The sequence below is a fragment of the Octopus bimaculoides genome, chromosome 14, assembly GCF_001194135.2.
Source record: "Octopus bimaculoides isolate UCB-OBI-ISO-001 chromosome 14, ASM119413v2, whole genome shotgun sequence".
Classification (NCBI taxonomy): Eukaryota; Metazoa; Mollusca; class Cephalopoda; order Octopoda; family Octopodidae; genus Octopus; species Octopus bimaculoides.
The window spans coordinates 26097694-26099709 of record NC_068994.1 but is presented as its reverse complement, the minus strand read 5'-3'; the positions used below and the strand labels follow the sequence as shown (position 1 = coordinate 26099709).

The window sequence follows — 2016 nt, the reverse complement described above, 5'->3', positions numbered from 1 at the left end:
CATGGTGTGATTTGTTATAAAAATGTTAAGGTGTTTAATTTTTTCAGTTTTCATGTCTATTAATTTTTCTTTTTTTTTTTATTGAGGGTTAAACAATTTTTTTAGTTGAGGGAAATGAGCAAAAGCACCGTTAGCTCTCGTAAAACGGGGGAGATAACCCAATTTTTTAATGAGGGTGAGATAACCAATAAGTACCTTTCCACGTATTTCGACAAAAAAAAAAAAAAAAAATTCTGAAAAAAGTGAGAAATGAAGAAATTGAAATTTTGAAATGCCAATTTCTTTACAGATTCGGAACTTCCGTAACCAGAAACGCCCTTGCCACTCGCATGGGTTTTATTTTAGACTACAAATTATTAAAAATCGACAAACTTGGACACGATGGGATTCGTTATTAAAGCAAGATATTAAATGGAATTAAAGAGTTAACATTTATTAATGAAAGAAGATTAATTTTGAAACACTCTTCCAAAAGTAACCATCCATTCTCTTTTACGTGTATTTTCAAATATCTTACACACCAAGTCCTTTCCGAAATCTCCCAAATTAACACGCAATGTTGAACTGAGGGAATTTTGATACTATTTCAGGTAGAGATTAGTTCCAGTTTACAATTATCAACTGTAAAAGGCAAAAACAATCAAATAACTTATTAATTATTAAGGTAATCTTTCACTTTCGGGTGTTTGAACAAGTAAATAAAAATTCAAGGGAAGATAAATATGTCAACTTACTGTTACACTATAGCCACCAAAAAGTGAACGGAAGTCTTTTTTTGTTTTTTGGCACAGAATTCCTTCATATGAATTCGTGTAAATACGACACGAATAAATTGTCTGACGTTCCAAATTGACGTCGTAATTTTCTTTCACCCGTATCCACATATTCTCCATATTTTGCGTATGAACGTCCTTATTTGTGGAATCTACAAAGTTCTGATGCACAATCACTTCGTGAGTGTACATGCCGTCATTTAGTTGTTATTTCCCCTTTAATTTTTATTTACTTGTTTAAACACATGAAACTTGGATGATTACCTAAATATAATAAGGACTATAAATTTGTAATATAAATATTATAATATAAATGCGAAATTGTAAAGTCTTACGTTGATCATCTTTACGTTTTCGTAACAAATCAGAAGTAATTATAAAGAGTAGCAGTTGTTGACCATTATTTTAAAGATCCCGAAACGAATAAACATCTATTGGTTAAGTAAAAGATAATATTTGCCTATGATAGTAGTAAGCTAAGTTTAAAAATATAAATGAACTCATCTGATAGGAATTTAAATAGTCCCATCATTCTTGTTTACTGTAGACATAGTTTATTCGTTTAAATATTTTGTTTTACCGTTTACATCTTCACATTTAGACTTACAAAGATAGGCAAATACATATATTATATGCACGCATACACCCATTGACATTCATGTCTATGAGTTGAATAGTGAAGTACACACACGCGTACACATTCATACATGCGAAAAAATGTATGTATTTACGTATGTATGTGTATATGAAAGATAATGGGTGTGTGTGTGCACGAGCATGTTCAGCTTTATGTGTGTGCGTATATATATATCATTACATTAAGGGCTGTTACTATAAGTAAAGCCACACGCTGGAAAGTGGCACTAAACTCAAGCTACATTATCAAATATACACACGCGCTGAACAAAGAAAAAGTTCGGATCTTTGTGATTTGACGGGCAACATTTTTTTATGTAGTGTTTTTGGTACCGAAACACTTTCAAACTTCGAATACTTGTATATTTTGTGTTATAGAACAGATAAAAAATTTTGTATTCTAAGTTATTCCATGTAAAAAATTGTCGTATTTCGGTAATTTCAACCAATCACTGACGTCTATTGAGGTGAAAACAATTACGCCGGGGAATGTAAACAACGGTGTTACGGAATTTTTTCCCTTGAATAAAGTTAGTGCCGTTGTTTGTCAACAAAAACTATCCGTTGTCAACAACAACTATCAGTGGTATATATTTCGTTTGTTACT

The 2016-nt window shown here is 31.3% G+C and overlaps 1 protein-coding gene across 3 annotated transcripts in view; it reads right to left on the bottom strand.

Moving 5' to 3' along the window:
* The window catches only part of LOC128249378 (uncharacterized), a 34555-nt gene extending 32644 nt beyond the window's left edge, over positions 1-1911 (bottom strand). Inside the window, exon 1 of one of the 3 annotated variants that reach the window (XR_008265485.1) lies at positions 1109-1911. Coding sequence is in view for 2 of the 3 variants with exons in the window: in XM_052972784.1 (XP_052828744.1) it covers positions 735-965 (231 nt within the window). In the remaining variant the exon portion in view is untranslated. The other 2 variants (XM_052972784.1, XM_052972783.1) reach the window with 2 other exon arrangements.
* Positions 1912-2016: the final 105 nt, after the last annotated feature.